The 21,498-nt window shown below is 42.3% G+C and overlaps 1 protein-coding gene across 4 annotated transcripts in view; it reads left to right on the top strand.

Annotated features, from left to right (window-relative positions):
• Positions 1-13,244, top strand: part of mtap (methylthioadenosine phosphorylase) — a 137,963-nt gene extending 124,719 nt beyond the window's left edge. For all 4 annotated transcript variants that reach the window (XM_055632775.1, XM_055632777.1, XM_055632776.1 and 1 more), the window contains 2 exons: positions 4,637-4,759; positions 12,658-13,244. In XM_055632775.1, the coding sequence (XP_055488750.1) occupies positions 4,637-4,759; positions 12,658-12,696 (162 nt within the window). In that variant the 3' untranslated portion in view covers positions 12,697-13,244. The remainder of the gene's footprint in view (positions 1-4,636; positions 4,760-12,657) is intronic.
• The last annotated feature ends 8,254 nt before the right edge of the window (positions 13,245-21,498 follow it).

The following is a 21,498-nucleotide window of genomic DNA, read 5'->3' on the forward strand; positions in this document are numbered from 1 at the left end:
GAACCGCATTGGTCGGCGGACTTGCGGCGCTTTCTGACACTGATACAATGGTGGATACAGTGAACTCTAAAAGAAATTCAATCCAAGGAGAGAGGACCATGGCAATTTTTTATTTTTCTACTGTTTCTAAATAGTGAGAAACTTCTACAGTATTCTCCACTGAGGTCAACTTCATCACTTTGTACCAATGCCAGTTACATGGATAAGTATAGACACTACCATAAAAACCAATCACAAAACAAAACAGTTTACAAACTTAGGTGCTGCAGAGAGTGCTGCGGGTGAGTAATGATTGGTTGAGGAAACCCTGATGTACCTAGCAATAAACTATTGTGTTTGTTCTGTGTTACACTGGTTGAGCAATGTATGAAGTTCTGAATAAATGGTGTCTGTATTGTTTAATTTAGTCATGCCAATGCAGTGAAATGTTCAATTGAAGACAGAAGCTGTACCAATCGCGGATATCTGAACTTTAGGATGTAGCTTTGGAGGGAAGAGAGATTCAAATCAATCTTTTTTTGCGTTTTTCATTTACTCTCTGTACTCCGCTGAAGATCCACAGTTGCTTGTGCCCTTACAGTACTTTGAGTGTTGGCAACTTATTTAATCAATGCTCAATGTCTATGCACATGCATTTGCAGAATGTCATTGTTCAGAACACCTGATTTTTAAAACGTAAGGTTGCTGTCCATTAAGATGTAGTCGGTAGCACAACCTTCTTCCTAATTGTACTGAGTCTCTCTGGCACATTCTAATCCTCACCTGTGATCTTCTCTCTTCCCCTGCCCCCCCCCCCCCCCCCCCTCATCAGACACTGCCATCTTTTCAATCCATCCCTCCCCTTCAATCTTCTCCACACACTCCTGATTTTATTTCTACCTTCTGCTGCATTGGAGATGAGCAAAGTTTTGTTTATGCCTAAATACATATGCAAAGCAACACACAGAGAGAAAAAGACTTAGCCCAGTGGTTACTTCACATCATTCTGCATTCAGGATCCCATTACACACATGCCGCCTTGAAATTTGATTGTGTGGTGCTTTTATTGTGCAAGTAAATAAACACTTTTTTTCAACTCGCGTTAATTGACAACCACAAACGTAAATGTATTTTATTGGGATTTTATGTGATAGACCAACACATAGTGGCGCATAATTGTGAAGTGGAAGGAAAATGATACATGGTTTTCAAATATTTTTACAAATAAAAAACTGAAAAGTGTGGCATGCAAAAGTATTCAGCCCCCCTGAGTCAATACTTTGTAGAACCACCTTTCGCTGCAATTACAGCTGCAAGTCTTTTGGGGTATGTCTCTACCAGCTTTGCACATCTAGAGACTGACATTTTTGCCCATTCTTCTTTGCAAAATAGCTCAAGCTCAGTCAGATTGGATGGAGAGTGTCTGTGAACAGCAATTTTCAAGTCTTGCCAGAGATTCTCAATTGGATTTAGGTCTGGACTTTGACTGGGCCATTCTAACACATGAATATGCTTTGATCTAAACCATTCCATTGTAGCTCTGGCTGTATGTTTAGGGTCGTTGTCCTGCTGGAAGGTGAACCTCCGCCCCAGTCTCAAGTCTTTTGCAGACTCTAACAGGTTTTCTTCCAAGATTGCCCTGTATTTGGCTCCATCCATCTTCCCATCAACTCTGGCCAGCTTCCCTGTCCTTGCTGAAGAAAAGCATCCCCACAGCATGATGCTGCCACCACCATGTTTCACAGTGGGGACGGTGTGTTCAGGGTGATGTGCAGTGTTAGTTTTCTGCCACACATGGCGTTTTGTATTTAGGCCAAAAACTTCAATTTTGGTCTCATCTGACCAGAGCACCTTCCTCCACATGTTTGCTATGTCCCCCACATGGCTTGTGGCAAACTGCAAACGGGACTTCTTGTGGCTTTTTTTCAACAATGGCTTTCTTCTTGCCACTCTTCCATAAAGGCCCGATTTGTGGAGTACACGACTAATAGTTGTCCTGTGGACAGATTCTCCCACCTGAGCCGTGGATCTCTACAACTCCTCCAGTGTTACCATGGGTCTCTTGGCTGCTTCTCTGATCAATGCTCTCCTTGCCCGGCCTGTCAGTTTAGATGGACGACCATGTCTTGGTAGGTTTGCAGTTGTGCCATACTCTTTCCATTTTCGGATGATGGATTGAACAGTGCTCCGTGAGATGTTCAAAGCTTGGGATATTTTTTTATAACCTAACCCTGCTTTAAACTTCTTCACAACTTTATCCCTGACCTGTCTGGTGTGTTCCTTGGGCTCCATGATGCTGTTTGTTCACTAATGTTCTCTAACAAACCTCTGAGGCCTTCACAGAACAGCTGTATTTATACTGAGATTAGATTACACACAAGTGAACTCTATTTACTAATTAGGTGACTTCTGAAGGCAATTGGTTGCACTGGATTTTATTTAGGGGTATCAGAGTAAAGGGGGCTGAATACTTTTGCGCGCCACACTTTTCAGTTTTTTATTTGTAAAAAAATTTGAAAACCATGGATCATTTTCCTTCCACTTCACAATTATGCGCCACTTTGTGTTGGTCTATCACATAAAATGCCTATAAAATATATTTATGTTTGTGGTTGTAACGTGACAAAATGTGGAAAGGTTCAAGGGGTATGAAAACTTTTGCAAGCCACTGTAAATGTTGGAAAAGGCAGGCATGCAGATAATACTTTATCCCAAAAGTGGGAAGGCCTCTCTTCATAAACAAGATTACCTTAAAATAATTCACTACAGCCAGCGAGACAAAGGTTGTCAATAAAGGGCAAATCGGAAATAAATGCCCTTTCAAATAATTTTTACTGCGCTTGGCTGAGATGAAAAAACATTAATCGAGCTGCACAATCTGCTCCACCTTCAAATGCCTTTGCTTATCTGATCCTTCCTGAACTACAGGGGAACATTAACATGCCAAACAATGAACATTGAATCATCATTGTGCTAAAGTATATATGAATGCTAGCTTCTTCCAGCTTCGGACAATAGCTAAAATAAAACAATTCCTCCTGTCTGACGACCTCGAAAAGATCATCCACCCATTTATCTCCTCCTGCCTCGATTACTGCAACTCCCTTTACGCTGGCATCAGCCAATCTTCCCTGTCCAGCCTGCAACTGGTCCAAAACTGGTCGCAGTGAGACTCCTGACGGGCACCCGAAAAAGGGACCACATCACCCCGATTCTGGCCTCTCTCCACTGGCTCCTTGTGCGGTTCCGAATAAATTTCAAGATCCTTCTTTATGTTTACAAAGCCCTTAACAGGCTTGCCCCCACCTACATCAAAAGTCTGCTTACCCACCACACTACCTCCAGGTCCCTCAGATCGGCTGACTTGGGGTTAACTGAACATCCCGCGGTCTAGGCATAAGCTCAGGGGCGACCGTGCATTTGCGGTTGCAGCTCCTAGACTGTGGAACAGCATCCCTCTTCCCATTAGAACTGCCTCCTCCATCGACTCTTTTAAGTCAAGACTTAAAACTCATCTTTACTCTCAAGCCTTTCTTGACGTCCTCTGAGGGAGGATTATATGTATGTATTTATGTATGTACTTAATCTATGAACCACTGTTGTATAACATTAGTACCTCCACCAATGTAAAGCACTTTGGTCAACGAGAGTTGTTTTTTAAATGTGCTATAGAAATAAAAGTGACTTGACTTGACTTGGCTTGAATGAGGACATGAGGTCCTTAAATGTAGCTTGAGCAAGCCCTTCTGCCATAAAGGTGAAGGCATTTTACTAAGTCAAACTAATCCATAATATTCCACTGGGCATGCTGTTCAAGTGGCAAGTAAATGTTCAGCATTGAGATCATACGATGATGGGGTAGTCAGTGAAGTCCCAATGCGTCTATTGCTTTTCACAATGCCACACCTCAAGTCAAGTCAAGAGAGTTTATTGTCATGTGTCCCAGATAGGACAATTAAATTCTTGCTTGCTGCAGCACAACAGAATATTGTAGGCATAAATACAGATCAGATCAGTGTGTCGATATATTATAGAATATATATATACACACATAAATAAACAGATAAAGTGCAATAGGATGTTATAGTTCAGAGTTTGTTTGAAGTTGTGTTTAATAGTCTGATGGCTGTGGGGAAGTAGCTGTTCCTGAACCTGGATGTTGCAGATTTCAGGCTCCTGTACCTTCTGCCTGATGGCAGCGGAGAGATGAGTGTGTGGCCAGGATGGTGTGGGTCCTTGATGATGATGGCAGCCTTTTAGAGGCAGCGACTGCGATAGATCCCCTCGATGGTAGGGAGGTCAGAGCCGATGATGGACTGGGCAGTGTTTACAACGTTTTGCAGCCTTTTTTGCTCCTGGACGCTCAGGTTTATGATGTGTTTATGATGTTAGTATTGTTGACAGGGATATCTATAACAAAATATGCCCTCAGCCACCTGTAATACTCAAGCAGTTTGTGCTTTATTGTAGGGTACTTTTCAGGATAGGGGGAGGAGGGCAAATAAATATAAAGATGGCAACAATCTGATGAAAAGTTACAAAATGCTTTCATCAAGAACAAATATTTAATGTTGTCCTACTTCTGTTTTATGTCCAGAAATGGTGATTATGTAGTAAATTATTTTCTTCAAATAATCCTTTTTACTTTAAAATGCAGGTAACTGTGGAAATGGTCCTCAAAGTAATGAAGGAGAATGCGAACAAGGCATTGCAAATAATTATTGCAGCAGTTGCACAGATTGCATCCATGGATTGGCAAGAAAGCATAAAAAATTTGAAAGTAAGAAAATACAACATAATAACATTTTGATATTTGGTAAATTGTGGAAGTGTGTGCATCCAGTTTCTCAAATGTAAAGCAAGTGACTTAAAAGCTGACATTGTCTGAAGCAGGGTAGGAAGTAGTCCTTCATTGTTTACAGTAAAAGTGTACATATAATAATGGTTGCTGATTGTAATCTACCTCTTAAAACGGATTTCACTACAGAAAATCAATAGAATTTCATTATGTGAATAAATGTGAGCTTCTATGAGATGACAATAATTTTATTCATGTTTTTCAACTGGTAGATTCTTTGTTCTGTCAGAAAGCTGTATATTTAAGTGTTATAATACAAAAAAGTTTCAAGCGTACAAGTCTACAGGGTGGCACGGTGGTGCAGCGGTAGAGTTCCTGCCTTACAACGCCAGGGACCTAGGTTTGATCCTGACTACTGTACGGAGTTTGTATATTCTCCCCGTGATCTGATGGGTTTTCTCCAGTTTCCTCCCCCACTCCAAAGACTTACAAGTTTGTAGGTTAATTGGCTTCGTATAATTGTAAATTGTCCGTAGTATAAGAAGGTTAGTCTGTGGGGATCGCTGGTCAGCGCAGACTCGATGTGCTGAAGGGCCTCTATCCATGCTGTATCTCTAAACTAAACTAAAGCTACAATTGTCTAACCACAATTGAAATCATACCAGAATTTTGCTCTGTAAATGTTTTGGTGAGGCTTCTTGTCAAAATTTCAAAGTTGAAAATTACTTGTGTATTTTTTATGCAGATTTGCTGCATTTACGGCCATAGACCAGATCAAGAGCAAACCACAAGGCAATCCCAGTTCGGAAGTCACTTGCAGTACCATCCATAATGTTTGGGGCAAAGACCCATCATTTATTTATTTGCCTCTGGACACAATTTGTGATTTGTAATACAACAAATCACATGTGGTTAAATTGCACATTGTCAGATTTTATTAAAGGGTATTTTTACATATTTTGGTTTCACCTTGTAGAAATTACAGCTGTGTTTGTATATAGTCCCCCCCCATTTCAGGGCACCATAATGTTTGGGACACATGGCTTCACAGATGTTTGTAATTGGTCAGGTGTGTTTAATTGCCTCCTTAATGCAGGTTAAAGAGCTCTCAGTCTTTTCTCCTGTCTTTCCATCACCTTTGGAAACTTTTATTGCTGTTTATCAACTTGAGGACCAAAGTTGTGCCAATGAAGGTCAAATAAGACATTATGAGACAGAGAAACAAGAATAAAACTGTTAGAGACATCAGCCAAACCTTAGGCTTACCAAAATCAACTGTCTGGAACATCATTAAGAAGAGAGCACTGATGAGCTTACTAATCGCAAAGGGACTGGCAGGCCAAGGAAGACCCCCACAGCTGATGACAGAAGAATTATCTCTATAATAAAAAAAACCCAAACACCTGTCCAACAGATCAGAAACACTCTACAGGTGTGGATTTGTCAATGACCGCTGTCTGCAGAAAACTTCTTGAACAGAAATAAAGAGGCTACAGTGCAAGATGAAAACCACTGGTTAGCCACAAAAATAGGATGGCCAGGTTACAGCTTGTCAAGAAGTACTTTAAAGAGCAACCACAGTTCTGGCAAAAGGTCTTGTATATCAGAGTGATGGCATGAGCAAAGTAAGGAAGAGAGAAGGAACTGCCTAAGATCCAAAGCATACAGGGCCTGTCCCACTTGGGCGTCATTTGCGCATCATTTACACATCACGACGCACGCATGGCGTGCATTACGCATGCATGATGCGTGGTGACGTAGGCAGTGACACGCGGTCGCGTGCAGCGCCCCAGGATTTTGGGATTCGCAAAATCTTCGCTCGCCACCTGCATGACGCGCAAATGGCACACAAGTGTGGCAGGCCCTTACCACCTCATGTGTGAAGCACGGTGGTGCGGGTATTATGGCCGAGGCATGTATGGCTGCTCAAGGTACTGGCTCACATTATCTTCATTGATGATACAACTGCTGATGGTAGTATCATAATAAATTCTGAAGTGTATCGACACATCCTATCTGCGCAAGTTCAAACAAATTCCTCAAAACCCATTGGCCGGCAGTTCATTCTACAGCAAGACAATGATCCCAAACACACTGCTAAAGCAACAAAGGAGTTTTTCACTGCTGAAAAATGGTTAATTCTTGAGTGGCCAAGTCAATCACCAGATCTGAACCCAATTGAGCATGCCTTTTATATGCTGAAGAGAAAACTGAAGGGGACTAGCCCCCAAAACAAGCATAAGCTAAAGATGGCTGCAATACAGGCCTGGCAGAGCATCACCAGAGAAGACACCCAGCAACTAGTGATGTTGATGAATCGCAGACTTTGAGCAGTCTTTGCATGCAAAGGATATGCAACATACTAAACATGACTACCGTATTTCCCGACAATGAAGACACTATTTTTTACCCAAAAATAAGGCACGAAAATTTACCTGCGTCTTGGAAGCCGAAGGTTAGGTTGTTAGCCAAGAAAGATAGACTTGGCTTTCCCTCAGTACAGCAACATCAAGAATGATGTTACTGTACTGAGGGATAGCCAAGTTTATCCCTCATTGCCGACAGCTGATGGGAAGCGGCTGTAAAGTGGGAAGCAGCTGTAAAAGGACAAAACCACTGGGGGGAGAGAGTTCCTTTCACAGCGTGTGGGGTGTCTGACCCGGACAGCGGAACCGGCCGCTCACCTCTGGCAGTGCTCTCCGTCTCAACACCTCTCTCCTGCCCCTCGGCGGCCTCACTCATGTCACTCGCAGCCACCCGAGCTACTTCCCTCCCCGGCCACAATGCGGTGGCTCCGTGCCCGGAGCGTCGCGATTGTGGTTAGTGAGTTGCTGGCATAATCCCCAACACCCTCCTTCTCAACGCTCCTGCCCGTACTGACCAGGGCACAGACTCCCCACATGCTGTGATAGGAACTCTCCCCCCAATTGGTCCCTTGAACTAGTATTGTTATTCAATAAGATCACAACTGATTCCACTTGTCCCGGTGTGCTCCCGTTTTTCCCACCATCTCTCTACCTGCCGTCACCCTCCATCCCCCACCCATTCAGTCATTCAGAATGGAGGAGATCTGGAAGCCTTGCGCAAATGGAATTGTTACGTTCTTAATTTTTATTTTTTGGAGCGTGAGAAATTCTATGTCCCGCCAGCCTTTTTTCAAAATTTAACAAATCAAAATGGGGGTGTGCCTTCAACGCAAGTCCGTCTTCATTGGTGGGAAATACGATACTTTAATGTACATGACATTGCTGTGTCCCAAACATTATGGTGCCCTGAAATGGGGGAATATGTATAAACACTGCTGTAATTTCTACATGATGAAACCAAAATGTATAAAAATGGCCTTTATTAAAATCTGACAATGTGCACTTTAACCACATGTGATTTTTTTTCTATTACAAATCTCAAACTGTGGAGTACAGGGGCAAATAAATAAATGATAGGTCTTTGTACCAAATATTATGGAGGACACTGTAATTATCTGGAATTCCCCGTTTTGAAAGGAACTGAAAACCTTTTCAACAGAAGTTTTTCCTTCCACAAGCATTAGTTTAAGGGAAAGTCGATTAGTAAATGGACACCTACACAGCGCAGCCTTTAAAATGTCAGCATAATTGAATTTCTCCCGATAGGGGGTAACTTTTATTTTCCCCAGGCCAATCTGAAAAGTGTGAAAATTGGAAATCTTGGATAAGCTATTTTGCCTTGCTTTTGAATGAGGTAAATAAGAAGATTGTCCCTTGACCCTTTCGAAGCTAACATTTACCACTTCAGACTTTCAAATTCTGTATTATTCCAGTGGATGCAGATCTGTAACAGGGTTTGAGCCTCTCCTGCAGCAATTTCTAAATCACCCCTGTCACTATATACTCTATGTCTGGACATCCTGGTGATTTGGATTCAAGCAATTTACGAAGATCAGAAGTCCTATAGATGCGGCACTCTTTTTCAAGACCTGCAAAGTCTCACTCATCATTTTAATTCATAGGACTTTAGTCTAACATTCTGCTGATCCTCCCACTTTCTAACCTTTCCAGTGGATTTGGGTAGTTGGACTTTGCCTTTACATCCTGGTGAATTGGTTATTCAGCATCATTCAAAACAGAACTCAAAGGATGCTCTTAAATTGTTTGTTGCCAAATACCGAATATACTGTAGCTATTACTCAGAAATTATCAAGCCACGTGTAAATGGTATTCAACATGTAGGCCACACAAACGTGACAATCCTCCACTTTTGGACATCTCATCTTGTTCTGACTGACCTTCATACTTGCTTGATGACATGCTTCACAATTTTGTAGCACCACCTAAAGTCAGATTCTACCATCTGCCTATTGTCTCTAATTACCAGTACAGTGCTGTATTTTACTTGCTCCCTCATAGTGAAGGAAACATACCCACAATTCTTTCTGGAAGAAGTTTATACACTCACTATTCTGATGAACATCCAACGACTTGAAATATTAACTCTTGTTTCAATCTTCACTGAAATTAGCTGACCTGCTGAGAATTTTCATCATGCTGTTTCATAACTGAACCCCTCATTTTTTTAAAGCCCTCTTAACGTTCTCTTAATCCTGCTGAAAGATTCTTTATAATATTTCCAAATGGAAGTTAAAATCCATGTCTGGGGATGTCATGCACCATTGTGTGACTTCACCGTGGCTCATAGATTCATATAATTGATCATTTTGTAGCTTCTTGTTCACACAGTCTCTGCAAGCATTGGTCCAACATCGGTCCTACTTTCTCTTTGAAAGCAAGCATTGGTGTTTTCTGTTGCTATTTTTGGCCTTCACAAATTTTTGGCCGAAACATCACAGACTCTCCACAGACTGCATCAAAACTGCACAGTCAACCACTTTGACTTTACTTTCCAACCAGTCATACCATCTGCACCTTCTCAGAGAGTACAGAACAGTAACCCAAATATTCTCTTTCTCCATGCTAGAGCTGTATTTGGTTGGCATGGTCCACTGTGGGAGCTCTCAGCTTCTTGGTGCTGCTTGATCCCACATGACCAGTGGGCATTTGGAGCAGACCCATTGCAACCCAAAGAGTGAGAGATTCCGAATCACATCAATGCTCAATGCTGCAATTTTTGCAATCAATTAATTATTAACCTCATCTGCTTATGTACATTAAATGCCATTCGATGTAGCTGACTCCAGTTTGCAACGCATGAACAGTTTGCCAATGTTTGCAATGAATGAACCTGTGACCTTTACATCAAAGGCAAATGGACCACAGGTTTAACCAGTTGTCACTTCTTTCAGGCCTTGCATACATTGTTTGGTGACAATGAAACATTGGGCTGCCTTTTCTGAGCAATTTGAGGCTAGGCATTTTCTGCAGCAGTCACAGCAAGACCCATTCCACCAGTACTCTATAGTCCTCTTGGCTCTGACACTCCTATGACAAATCAGTTTCCTGCCAACTATCAGCATCCATGTAACTCACTGGCAGCGAAGATAAGTGAGTTGCCATTACCATCTGTTGCTGCCTGCCAGCACCTCAGTGATTGCACGTTCTTCAGCACTGATTACATACAAATGGCTATTCTGTTCACAAAAATCAATGCAGTGGCTATTCTGCAGCACTTTCTCCTGATCTAAAATCAAAAATGCAGATTCATTATAGTTTTAGGTTTGTTCATACTTAGCCAAACCCTAACCCCTGACATCCAAAGGTTAATGTTTAATATTTTGCCATATCTAGAAAGACTCCATCTGAAAAACAAACACAGTAATGTTCATTATTTCTGTTAGTAATTAGTTTTTCCATGCATGGCTGTATGCACTTCCTCCCCTTTTTGCTTTACCCTGCCACCACTGTAGAAATCTTGCATTCCTGTGCTTCCTATGCCAAACCTCTAACCCCTGTAAAGTATGCACATCTGAATGCAAAATTTGATTCCAGGTTCAAAAACCAATGTTTAATCGATGTTTTTACCATAATCGTGCATTTAGAGTATTGAGGATAAATTTCGACCTCCATTCATTTCAGCAGGTAGAAAACCAAGATTTTCCAACACAGTCAACCTTCTCATCCAAAGACAAAAAAATACTTTTGCATTATTTAAAATGTAATACAAAACTGTGAAACCGCCATGAGTGCCAAAGCAGGGGCACAGTACCGCAAATCGCGCCAGCCATTTGCAGTACACCATTCGGCCCATCATTCCCTCTGCTATGAAAGAGAAGTCAGATGTAGCCCTGTATCTCTATATCCATAAACCTTCAAAGTTCTACATCCTCATGTACCCACCTGAAATCCTCTTAAAAATATTGGATTCTGGTTCCACCAGCTTTTTCAGGTTGAGTATTCCAATTTGCAGATTTTCCTCTGTACGCTATAATAACTTCCCATCGTATTGAAAACCACACCTGATTTATCATTTAACATTCCCTGTTGCCAGGAAGATATGCCAACAAATGAAGAATATGACAAGAGTAAGCACCAGGACTATGAAAAAATAAACAAACAGCCCAAACATCCAATTCCATTGATTAGATTTTATAAGATCTGTCCATGATATCTGCTGTTTTGCCAATATTAAAAAGGAAAAGGAAAACTGAACTTGATAACAATCAGATGTCCTCAATTTTTCCGAGGCATTTAAAAATAATTTGAAGTTCTCTGCCCGACCATTTATTGACTGCCATTTCCTGCTAGACTACCTGGTTAAAAACTACAATTGGGTTCTGCTGGTGTGACTGGGAAATAACATTTATACATTTGAAATTATCCCAACGGCATTTGCCAGCTCCTGGTGTTGCCAGTCAAAGGAGTAACTCAAACTCATCAGCGGACTGGGCAATTACTCACCTGGGACGGCAACACCCTCCTTACAGGAGACCACAAGGATATAATAAATAGGAACTTCACATGAAGCCAATACGACCGATCTCCCCACCTTTAATTTAATTAAAACAATTATACTCCACTTTTAGAGCTCAATTTTATTTATGGCTTTCCCTAAGAACACCTTACAGAATTTAACAAGAGTCATATAATCGCGCTGCCCACCAGTACACAAATTAAAGACAGAATTCGATCGCAGACCCACAGTCCGGAGGTATTGAACTCGGCGGTCACAGGTCACCACAATGTCCAGTCCCCCCCAGCAAAGTCAGACCTATTGAGGCGATCCTCTACGGAGGCCCGCGGGCCGTGCCGAGTGCCAGGCAAGGCAGAGTCCTCGCGCTGGGCCACCTGGGACGGCCACTTCCTTACCGGAGACCGCGGCTCCCGCTCCGCGCCATAGCGCTCCAGCACTGTGCAGCGCCACCGATGCCGAGGTGAACTCGGGGCGCTCACCGGAGCCCCAGCCGTCGATCCAGCACGGCGCTCCACGCCCATCGCCCGGTAGGCCACGAGGACGCTCCAGACTGGGCCACCGCCGAGGTGCGGAGAAAAACGGCTGCCCACTGGTAGGCCACGAGGACCGAGAAAAAGCTGCCTCACCAGGTAGGGACCCAGAAATATAGTTACCCCCTTCCCCCACATTAAAAAGTCTATTTCTCCCACAAACAAAACACAGGACTCACTGGAACTACAAAAAGAAAGTGAATTAAACGGACGGCTGCTGGTTAGCAGCCGTTCCCCAAGATGGCTCCTCCTCCTCTTAACAAAAAGTTTCAAAATCCAGTGGCAAGTTTAGTGCTACCATTCTGATATTTTCCAGCATTTCAAAGTCTAGTGTAACTTTCAAATATGATACACATCCTAGTCAATTATGTGGGAAGATGCGATAATCTACATTTCTTTTCCTACTAAAATTCACTGTTCCCTCTGTTTACAACTTGAACGTTAGATATTTGTGTCACTGGGCAGTTCAAAGAACATGTTTTAATACTCATCATCATTGATTTCTAGGCATCTCAGGAAGCATCAGTTATGTTGCCACCGCATTGAAACTCCAGTGATTGAAGATGGTCCTGTTGCTCAAGAATACTTGCATATCCTGTTGATCGTCTTCACTTCAATTTTCATGAATAATGTTACATTAATAATAAAATCTGGTAATCAGTACTAGACTACCTGATAACAATCCCACTCTCACACATTCGGATAAAATTGTGGAGAAAGTAAGCTTGTAAGCGTATCCATTGCTGCTGCTGCTTGGAAGCTGGAAACAGTTGAAATACATCCAATAAACATAAAAAAGAAACAGTTGATCTTTAAAGAATATTGCAGTATTAAGTTACAAAGTGAGTTATATCACATGATGTGGCAGAAAGTTGGGCAAATATAAAATGCATCTCGCTAAAGTAAAACTTCTGTGGAGATCTACTACACATTCCTTCTATTTGATCAGTGTTTTATTTTAATACAGTGTGGCCAAGAAGTCTTATTAACATATATCTGCATGTTTTAATCCCAGGCCAATAGCAGTACTTTGTCTTTCATTTGTATCATTCTGCAACTTTGGTAAATTAAAATATATTCTGTAAAATAACAAATGATTGTGAATGATTATAATCTTCCAGTTCAAGTTGCGAACTCCATTGGCTAGTAATATTGCATAAGTCCTAGGCCTATTGTTCCTGCCTACTCCCACCTCACTAAATCTTTCTCTCCATGCCTTATCTCTTGTCCTGCCTCCACTTCCGCAGCCCCTTCCCACTTACATCTGGGCCACCTCTGCACTATTTTGACAACTTCCAATTTGCTGGTCTCAACCACCTCATCTCTATCATGGATGTCCAGTCTTGATACACCAATCTCCCATCAGGAAGGGCTTGGGGTCCTCCAATTCTTTCTGGAACAAAGAGTCACCCAGCTCCCCGCCGGCAACACTCTCAGATCTTGTTCCAACCCTCAACTTCTCATTCAATTCCTCCCACCTTCTACAAATTAAAGGTGTAGCAATGGGGTTCAACTGTGTCTTTCTTTTTGTTGGCTATGTGGAACAGTCCTTTTTCCAAACCTACTCGGGCACCACTCCACAAGCTTTTCCCTTTCACATCAATAATTGCATTGGTGCTGCTTCCTGTACTCAGGCAGAACTCATTTTTCCCATCTTTGCCGGCCCTCAAATTCAACTAAACCATTTCTGAAATGTCTCTTCCTTTTCTGGATCTCACTGTCTCCATCTCATGTGACACATTTTCCACTGATATTTACTACAAACACACTGATTCCCAGAGCTACCTCAACTACATCTCACACCCAGTGTTATGCAAGGACGCCCTCTATTTTTCTCAGCTTCTCTGTCTCTACTGCATTTGTTCCCAAGTTGAGGCTTTTCACTCTTGGACTTCTGAAAAGTCCTTCAGAAAAGGTGGCTTCCCCTGCTGTAGTTGAAGGAGCCCTCATATTTCTCCATTTCCAACATGTCTGCTTTTATCCCGCCCCCTTTGGTTCAATCACCCTAATTTGATCGAGATAAAAGTTCCCCTGGTGCTCACCTTTCACCCCACTAGTCTCCACAACATCATTTTCCCTTTGGGCCAGCTCCAATGGGATCCCATCTCATCTTCCCCTCCCCATCCCTTTATGCTTTCCACAGGGACCACTCTATGATTCCCTGGAATTTTCCCCTGAAATGTATCACTTGTCCCTACTCCTTTCCCTCACTATCATCCAATGGCCTATTTAACCCTTCCAGGTGAGGCAGCAATGCATGTATACCTCCTTCAACATCATCTACTGCATTCAGCACTCGATGTGGCCTGATCTACATTGGCCAGACCAGTGTGACCAATTTCAAAAGCACCTAAGCACTGTCCACAAGCACCATTGTGAACTTACGATCGCTAGTAATCTCAAATCTCCTTCCTATTCTCATATTGACCTATGTGCCCTCAGCCTTCTCCATAAGTAGCCTACAAACCAATTGTATGAATATTGAAATTTCAAATTTCAGGTAATCCCCAGTGTTCCTTTCCCAACATCACCAGTCCACGCAAGACTTGCTCCTTTTCCCCACCCCCCCCCACCCATCAATTTGCACCTGATTGCATCTGCCCATCATCCACATAACTGGGTTTCTTGCTCATGGATCATTTTTACTATCCTCTCTCCTACCTGGGTCCACATGCCCTTATCCTTCCATTGTCTGGTTCCACTATTAGCCTCTAATTCAACCCCCCCACCCTTACATACTTCTATCAAGTCTCCACTCGACCTCTGACGTTCAGTGAAAATAGCCCATGTATTCAACCTCTTCCTATAGCTGAGTCTCTAATCCAGGCAGCATTCTGGTAAACCTCTGTACCCTCTCCAAAGCCTCCACATTTTTTTCTGCGGGGGCAACTAGAACTGCATGCAATATGCCAAATGTGACCTAACCACAGTCCTATAGAGCTGCATCATGACTTCCTGACTCTTATATTCAATGCTCCTAGTAATGAAGGCAAGCATACCATTATGCCTTCTTCACACCTTATCTAGGTGTGCTGCCACTTTTAGTGAGCTATGAACTTGAACTCACGATCCTTCTGTACATCAATGCTATTAGGTCTTGCCATTAACTATATACTCTCTCCTTATATTCAATCTCCCAGTGTAACAACCACACTTGCTCAGATTAAACTCCATCTGCCATTTCTCTGCTCATTTCTGGGTAAGGTCTGATTCTAAATGACCATGGCATTGAGAATCCTGTACATCTTCATCTGGACCCTACCAGGAGGGACCTTATCAAAAACCTTAGTAAAATCCATGCTTACTACATCCACCACCCTTCCTTCATCAATCTCAGTTGACACCACAAAACAAAACTCAATCACATTAGTGAGACATGGCCAGTTATGTTCAAAGCCATGCTGGCTGTCCCAAATTAGCCCATTCTCTTCCAGATGGGAGTAAATCCTATCTCAAAGTACTCTCTCCAATAGTTCACCTACCACTGACATGATTTCCTTGATTCTCTCTACTTCCTTTCTTAAACAAAGGAACAGCCTTGTTCAATCCTCCTGGACCTCACCTGTGGCTAGAGAAGAAACAGAGATTCTCATCAAGGGCCCACAAGGTCTCCTCTCATGCCTCCCTCATTAATCTGGGATAGATCCCATCAGGCCCATCAATGTTCTTCTAGACCATCAACACAACCTCCTTCTCAGTTTCAAACAGCCCTAGCATATTTGTATTCTCCCCAATAGCCTTGCTGTCCTCCAAGTCCTTCTCCTTGGTGAATACAGATGCAAAATACTTGTTTAGTACCTCATCCATATAGATTCCCTCCTTTATCTTTGTGTGGTCATTCCTTCTCCCTGGTCACCTTATTTTTAACACACGTATAAAAAGCTTTGGGATTTCCCTTGATCCGTCTCGCCAATGACATTTCAAGGACCTTTTTGGCTCTTCTCTGATGCCACCTTAAATCTGACATATGCATCTTTTTTTCTTCCTGAGCAATTTTACAACCTTCTTGGTCATACACAGTTCTTGCCATCTTTGCACACCTTGCAATCCTAATCACTCCTCCTTACTGTAACATGCTGAACCTGCACTTTGATTAGCTGGTCTTTAAATGACTCCCACATGTTATCTGTGGCCTTATCCAATAACAACTGGTCCCAATCTACGCTCCTCAGCTCCTGCCAAATGACATTATAATCTGCCGTGCCCCAATTATGTACCTATCCCCAATATTCAGATGTGTCCCTATTCAAAACAATCATAAAACTTAAAGATCAATATCATCAAACTCTTCTCCAAACCATAACACCAGTCAGCTGGCTAGGCTCATTTCCCAATACAACATGGCCCTTCCTCGAGTCAGACTATCCACATTCTGTTTAAGGAAACCTTCTTGGATACGCCTAACAAATTGTATCCCATTTCATCCCCTTGCCCTGAGTAAGTCCCAGTCAATATTGGGGAAGTTAAAGTCACCCAATGCAACTACCCTGTGGTTCTTGCATCCTTCCATAATCTGTCTACATATCTAGTCCTCTATCTCCCACTGTCTATTGGGTGGCCTATAATAGAATCCCACTAGAGTAATTGCTCCTTTTTTTAAAAACTCAACTCATAATGGCTCAGTAGACATACCCTCTATGTCCTCTAATAAGTACCACCATGGCATTTTCCCTGATTAGCAAAGCAACTCCACCACTTCTCGCTCCTCTTCTCCCGCCTTCCCCCTTCCCCCCTTATCAAGTTATCAAGTATTATGTTTATGCTTTATATTCCCTATCAGCAATTTCTGATGCCATTGAAATTCCAGTTATTGCCAATAAATCATCCCTTTTATACAGGCTTCAATAATTGTTGCTTTGCATTACAGTCAAGCGATAGTTGAATGGGCTGTCAATACTTAACATTCAGTTATAACTAAGTTGAAATTACTAGTTGCTTTCTACATATCAATGAAATAAATAACTGGGAAACTGACATAAATGATCAAAATACTTAATCACTTGCACTATTGCTGATAAATAATAATAGAATAATACCTCTTCATTCTGTACACAGACTCGATATTTCCTTTTTCAAGATGAATGTTGTGTGGGGATGTCAAGAATTCAAAATCAATAGGAGATAAGTAAATAACCAAAAAGGAAAATTGAAAACCTTCAGATGATAAAATTATAACACCATTGCAATTAAATGACAGATTGAAATTGTTGATTTTTAACTGGCTCAGCCAACTCAAATGCTTTCCAGTCCCCGTTTTTCATTTCTGAATGTGTCAGTGCTGCCTAGCCCAACCAGAACAGAGAAAAAGTTTAATAAAATATTTGATATAAAAAATAAAACATAGTAAGGTGGAGGTTTTTGTTTCAATGTTGTTTAAAATTCATCAGAATCATGATGCAACTAGGCAGCAGCAGAGGAGATTTACTTATACTTAATAAACATGGGTTAATCCTTTATAGACTTGAAATATTAACGGTTTCTCTTTCTGCAAAGTCTGCCAAAATCAATTACATTTTCTGCACTTATTTATTATTTTCAGCATCTGCAGTAATTTGTTTACAAATGATCAGTTGCGGAACTGGATACAGATTTTCATGTGCAACCATTTTACACTTCCTGTTGAACTTCACTGGTGTTTGTAAATGGTGCTACTTTAAACTAGGATCTTCCCCTTAAAAATATGTATCCAGGTAAATGGTTGAAGTTGAAAACCACTCCACAAAAGAGGGGAATAAATTGGAGGTCTCGTAGTTAACTTCATATTGCTAAGAACAATTGCACTGGTCTCTCACACTCTAGGTTCCCATATTAGATGGGAGTACGAACAATTTTTTTTAATTTGTTACTTGACACTGACTTACAGCAACACATTTCTCAACTTGACAATCTGGTAATAAAGCGTAGAATGTAACACCCCACAAAATGTTGCCTTGCGACATCAGTCCATTTAAAGAAAAATGGAAAATATATTGAATGTCTTTTATTTTCTGTTGTCATTGAAAATGCATCATCTGAACGGAGGAGGCTGAACAGAAGGGAAAACAAGTGAGGAGAACAATAGAAACATAGAAAATAGGTGCAGGTGCATTAGGCCCTTCGAGCCTGCACCGCCATTCAATATGATCATGGTTGATCATCCAACTCAGTATCCTGTACCTGCCTTCTCTCCATACCCCCTGATCCCTTTAGCCACAAGGGCCACATCGAACTCCCTCTTAAATATAGCCAATGAACTGGCCTCAACTACTTTCTGCAGGAGAGAATTCCAGAGATTCACCACTCTCTGTGTGAAAAAGGTTTTCCTCATCTCGGTCCTAAAAGATTTCCCCCTTATCCTTAAACTGTGACCCCTTGTTCTGGACTTCCCCAACATCGGGAATAATCTTCCTGCATCTAGCCTGTCCAACCCCTTAAGAATTTTGTAAGTTTCTATGAGATCCCCCCTCAATCTTCTAAATTCTAGCGAGTACAAACCGAGTCTATCCAGTCTTTCTTCATATGAAAGTCCTGACATCCCAGGAATCAGTCTGGTGAACCTTCTCTGTACTCCCTCTATGGCAAGAATGACTTTCTTCAGATTAGGAGACCAAACCTGTACGCAATACTCCAGGTGTGGTCTCACCAAGACCCTGTACAACTGCAGTAGAACCTCCCTGCTCCTATACTCAAATCCTTTTGCTATGAATGCTAAAATACCATTCGCCTTCTTCACTGCCTGCTGCACCTGCATGCCTACTTTTAATGACTGGTGTACCATGACACCCAGGTCTTGTTGCATCTCCCCTTTTCCTAATCGGCCACCATTCAGATAATAATCTACTTTCCTATTTTTGCCATCAAAGTGGATAACCTCACATTTATCCACATTAAACTGCATCTGCCATGCATCTGCCCACTCACCCAGCCTATCCAAGTCACCTTGCAGCCTCCTAGCATCCTCCTCACAGCTAACACTGCCCCCCAGCTTCGTGTCATCCGCAAACTTGGAGATGTTGCATTCAATTCCCTTGTCCAAATCATTAATATATATCGTAAATATCTGGGGTCCCAGAACTGAGCCTTGCGGTACCCCACTAGTCACTGCCTGCCATTGTGAAAAGGACCCGTTTACTCCTACTCTTTGCTTCCTGCCTACCAGCCAGTTCTCTATCCACATCAATACTGAACCCCCAACACCGTGTGCTTTAAGTTTGTATACTAATCTCCTATGTGGGACCTTGTCGAAATCCTTCTGAAAGTCCAGATATAACACTGGTTCTCCCTTATCCACTCTACTAGTTACATCCTCGAAAAACTCTATAAGATTCGACAGACATGATTTACCCTTCATAAATCCATGCTGACTTTGTCCAATGATTTCACCACTTTCCAAATGTGCTGCTATCCCATCTTTAATAACTGATTCTAGCAGTTTCCCCACTACCGACGTTAGACTAACTGGTCTGTAATTCCCCGTTTTCTATCTCCCTCCCTTTTTAAAAAGTGGTGTTACATTAGCTACCCTCCAATCCGCAGGAACTACTCCAGAATCTAAAGAGTTTTGAAAAATTATCACTAATGCATCCACTATTTCTGCATCCACTGTTTCTGGGCCTTCCTCCATCTCATTTAACCCCCGGTCCCTTGCTATTTCCGGCAGATTGTTTATGTCTTCCTTAGTGAAGACAGAATCAAAGTAGTTATTCAATTGGTCTGCCATGTCCTTGTTCCCCATAATCAATTCCCCCATTTCTGCATGCAAGGGACCTACATTTGTTTTAACTAATCTTTTTCGCTTCACATATCTATAAAAGCTTTTGCAGTCAGTTTTTATGTTCCCTGCCAGTTTTCTTTCATAATCTATTTTCCATTTCCTAATTAAGCCCTTTGTCCTCCTCTGCTGGTCTCTGAATTTCTCCCAGTCCTCTGGTAGGCTGCTTTTTCTGGCTAACTTGTACGCTTCATCTTTTGTTTTGATACTATCCCTGATTTCCCTTGTTATCCACGGATGCACTACCTTCCCTGATTTATTTTTTTGCCAAACTGGGGTGAACAATTGTTGTAGTTCACCCATGCAGTCTTTAAATGCCTTCCATTGCATATCCACCGTCAACCCATTAAGAATCAATTGCCAGTCTATCTTGGCCAATTCACGTCTCATACCCTCAAAGTTACCTTTCCTTAAGTTCAGGACCCTTGTTTCTGAATTAACGATGTCACTCTCCATCCTAATGAAGAACTCAACCATATTATGGTCACTCTTGCCCAAGGGGCCACGCACAAGAAGACTGCTAACTAACCCTTCCTCATTACTCAATACCCAATCTAGAATAGCCTGCTCTCTCGTTGGTTCCTCTACATGTTGGTGTAGAAAACTATCCCGCATACATTCCAAGAAATCCTCTTCCTCAGCACCCTTGCCAATTTGATTCACCCAATCTATATGTAGATTGAAGTCACCCATTATAACTGTCTGTCCTTTCGACTTTTTTTGTTATTTTTAGTGCGTCTAAATATATGATTTAATGTTTCTCGGTATGTTTTATGTGGGGGTGGGGGTGGAATAGGGGGAAACTGCTGTCACTTACCTCGACAGAGATGTGACTTTTCTCCTTGTCCCATCTTCGCTCCCCTCGCGGCCTAACAACTGGTTTGTTGCGGTCTTTCCAGACCAGAGACCGGCCCAGAGCTTCAGCAGCAGGCGCAGCGTGGACTTACCACCACGGAGCCTGGGATCCTTTGCCGATGTTCGCCAGTGTTGGAGCTCCAACCGCGGGGGCCTCCTGACTGCAGCAGTCTTCGGAGCCTCTAGCCATGGGCATGGCGCGCACTTACTATCGCGGAGCCTGAGATCCCTTGCCGGGCATCACCAGAAGAAGTGCACCGACCGCTGGCCCGTGGTCTTTAACATCGTGAAGCCGCAGTCTCCGGTAAGAAGCGGTCAATTTGGGAACTCCAAGCCGCGGAGTGTGTTCCGATCCGTCTCGACGTCGGAGTTTCGATCATCCCGACGAGAGGGCTTGTACATCGGGCCGTCCGTAACGGTGACTGCAGAGGGTTCAAGGCCCCGACCACGGGTGGACAAAGGAGGAAGATTGACTGAACTTTATCGCCTTCCATCACAGTGAGGAATGTTGATTCCACTGTGATGGATGTTGATGTTAAACTCTGTCGTGTATTGTGTTCTTTTTACTGGTATGGCTGTATGGTAACTCAAATATCACTGTACCTCAATTGGTGCATGTGACAATCAATGTGAACTTGAACTTGAAATCTGCCTAGAATACATTCCTCCTCCGAGTGTTCCTGTGTGCAAACCACCTCATTTGAAGAAACACCACAAAAGTTACAAAGTTACACTAAACCTAT

Source organism: Leucoraja erinacea, chromosome 3, assembly GCF_028641065.1.
Source record: "Leucoraja erinacea ecotype New England chromosome 3, Leri_hhj_1, whole genome shotgun sequence".
Classification (NCBI taxonomy): Eukaryota; Metazoa; Chordata; class Chondrichthyes; order Rajiformes; family Rajidae; genus Leucoraja; species Leucoraja erinaceus.